General features: G+C 36.4%; 1 protein-coding gene across 1 annotated transcript in view; it reads right to left on the reverse strand.

The window, feature by feature from the left end:
• fbn1 (fibrillin 1) overlaps positions 1 to 2,500 on the reverse strand; it is a gene marked incomplete at its 5' end in the record, with an annotated part of 169,565 nt that overhangs the window by 23,099 nt on the left and 143,966 nt on the right. Inside the window, 1 exon segment of the mRNA XM_084337094.1 lies at positions 702 to 824. Coding sequence (XP_084193220.1) covers positions 702 to 824 — 123 coding nt within the window.

Genomic DNA, 2,500 nt, shown 5'->3' on the forward strand with positions numbered 1-2,500 from the left:
ATACATTCAATTTAACTTTGCAGCAATAGTATTATTAAAAATGTTTTAAAAGTTGTTGTGGAAATAGGATGAGAAAATACAGCCCGGGTACAGTAGCAGCATGATGACTGTATACTACAAGAGAAAAAACTAAACAAAAAAGATGCCATATCACTTGTACTGGAAAACCATCTAATACTGTTATATTTGATTTGATTGTATCTGTATGTATCTCGAACAACCATAAACACAGACATTTGTAATAACAAAAAATAACAAAAACTAAATAAAAAAACGAAATAAAATAAAATACAAATAAAATAAAATATATCTTCCTAGACATGGAAGCAATAATCAACATAGCTCAAGACAAATGGTTTTGTTCGAGAAGGGACAGAAAGAAGCAAAGCTTATCTGGTCCTGCCCCTTCCTTACAATATCATATTAATATGTACCGGTAATAAGTTATTTATCAATATCAAAAAATAATATACCTACCGGTATCCACTACAGCAAAAGATAAATAAATAATTACAAAAATACTAGTTCACGTTATTTTCAAGCTCATCTAACTTATACTTGTCCAAGAATTCCTGTTTATATCTCCATTTAAACATTTCAATAGTATTATTTGTGTATCAAAACTAATAATATTGTGATATTTTGGCCATATGGCCCATGAGCCCTACATCCCATGCAGTGACTGCAACCGGCTGACATACCCATGCAGTTGTTGCCTCCGTTGACCTGCATGTAGTCCACAGGACAGATACAGGTGTAGTTCCCTATGGTGTTGTAGCACTGGCCAGGACCACAGATACCAGGCCTCTCACACTCATTCACATCTGTGCCAAGATAGAAACATCATTACATTCGTATTGTTCATTATACAGATGGTTTCAGTGGAATTGTGTTTCTAGGGAACAGATTGGATCCAAGTTGATTTCCAGGTAGGCCTACTGATATTAGCAAACACTGCGACAGTAAATACACTTGGGTCCATCTTGGGTTCATGTTGTCAGTGCATATTATTCAATATTAATCGTTTCATCATGTCGTTATGGATTCATTAGTCCAGTTTTTCATGTTGGTTTTTAAAGGACTGTGCCAGTCTAATTTTGAGAACTAATGTTGTGTTTGTAGGCGTATATGGTGTGTTTTAGCTGATATCAGCTTTCCCTTATTAAACGCCATTCAAACTGATGTTTAAAAGGGGTGGAAATACTCCATGAGACTTGAATGTTGTCTGAAAGTCTCTAGGCATATAGCAACTCAGCCATCTGAAAACCACTGGGTCATTTTACTTTACCTACACTCTACAAGCCCTGCACATCGAACTTCCACATTCAGTTGGGTGCGCTTGTTATTAACTCCAATGTGCTCCAGGTTGGTGTACATTTTAATGGATTGTAGCAGAGTAATACAGTCACACTGGTGTGGTTTTCATAAGGAATGACCTATGCATAGCGACTTTCAAATGTCATATTTCCACCCCTTTTCAACATCAAAGGCATTGTGAGATCTACCAAAACACTTTATACACCTATGCAATCAAAGTTAATACATTTAGTTCAATCAAAGTTAATACATTTAGTTCCTTGGACACTGGCCAGTAGCATCTCATATTGTGTCACCTCCTCTTCATTCTACACTTGAAATGACTCCTATAATCAGAAATGATGAGGCACATCAATATTGCTGCACAAGACTGTCAAGGAAACATACAGGACAGAAAGAGGGCGATGATGTAATAAAGGCGGAACGGCTGGATTCAAACCCACGGATGGTGCAAGTAGATGCATAGCATACACCTTACCACACTGAGCCACCTGGACACTCCAAATATGCCTGGTATTGTAGTGTAGTGTAGCCTGGTATTGTAGTGGGTCGGTCCGTTTTAATGCTGGGTCGTTTATTGAAACCTGGGAGCTCTCCAGCCCAACAGAACAGCTGACTGTAAAGAGACACTGTTTTTTTTTATTTGGTATATTTGTATTTTGTATTTATTAGTTAAGTGTAGATCTGTATTTCTTATTGTTTTGTCATTATTATTATTATTATTATTATTATTATTATTATTATTATTATTATTATTATTATTATTATTATTATTATTATTATTATTATTATTATTATTATTATTATTATTATTATTATTATTATTATTATTATTATTATTATTACTGTTGATGTTGATATTGTGTTGTTGGAAAATGTTTAATAAAAAAAAAGTTCATAAAAAAAGAGACAGTCTGTGAAAAGTATGTAGCCGTGGACTTTCCCACAGCCAACAAACACATCCCAATTAAAATGCCACCAGACCCATGTCATTGACCCCCCCCCCCCCATCTCTCTCCATCCTCCCCCCATTCTACTTTCTATCTCCCCCCTCTCCTCTTGATCTCTCTCCACCCCCTCCACCCATATCTGTTCCCCTCATTCCTCCATCTTTCCCCTCGTCCACATTCCCTCCCTTACCCCCTCTCTATCCCTCCCTCTCTCCACTTTCACCAATCCCCCT

This window comes from Notolepis coatsorum (assembly GCF_963971535.1).
Source record: "Notolepis coatsorum genome assembly, chromosome: 20".
In the NCBI taxonomy this organism is placed as follows: Eukaryota; Metazoa; Chordata; class Actinopteri; order Aulopiformes; family Paralepididae; genus Notolepis; species Notolepis coatsorum.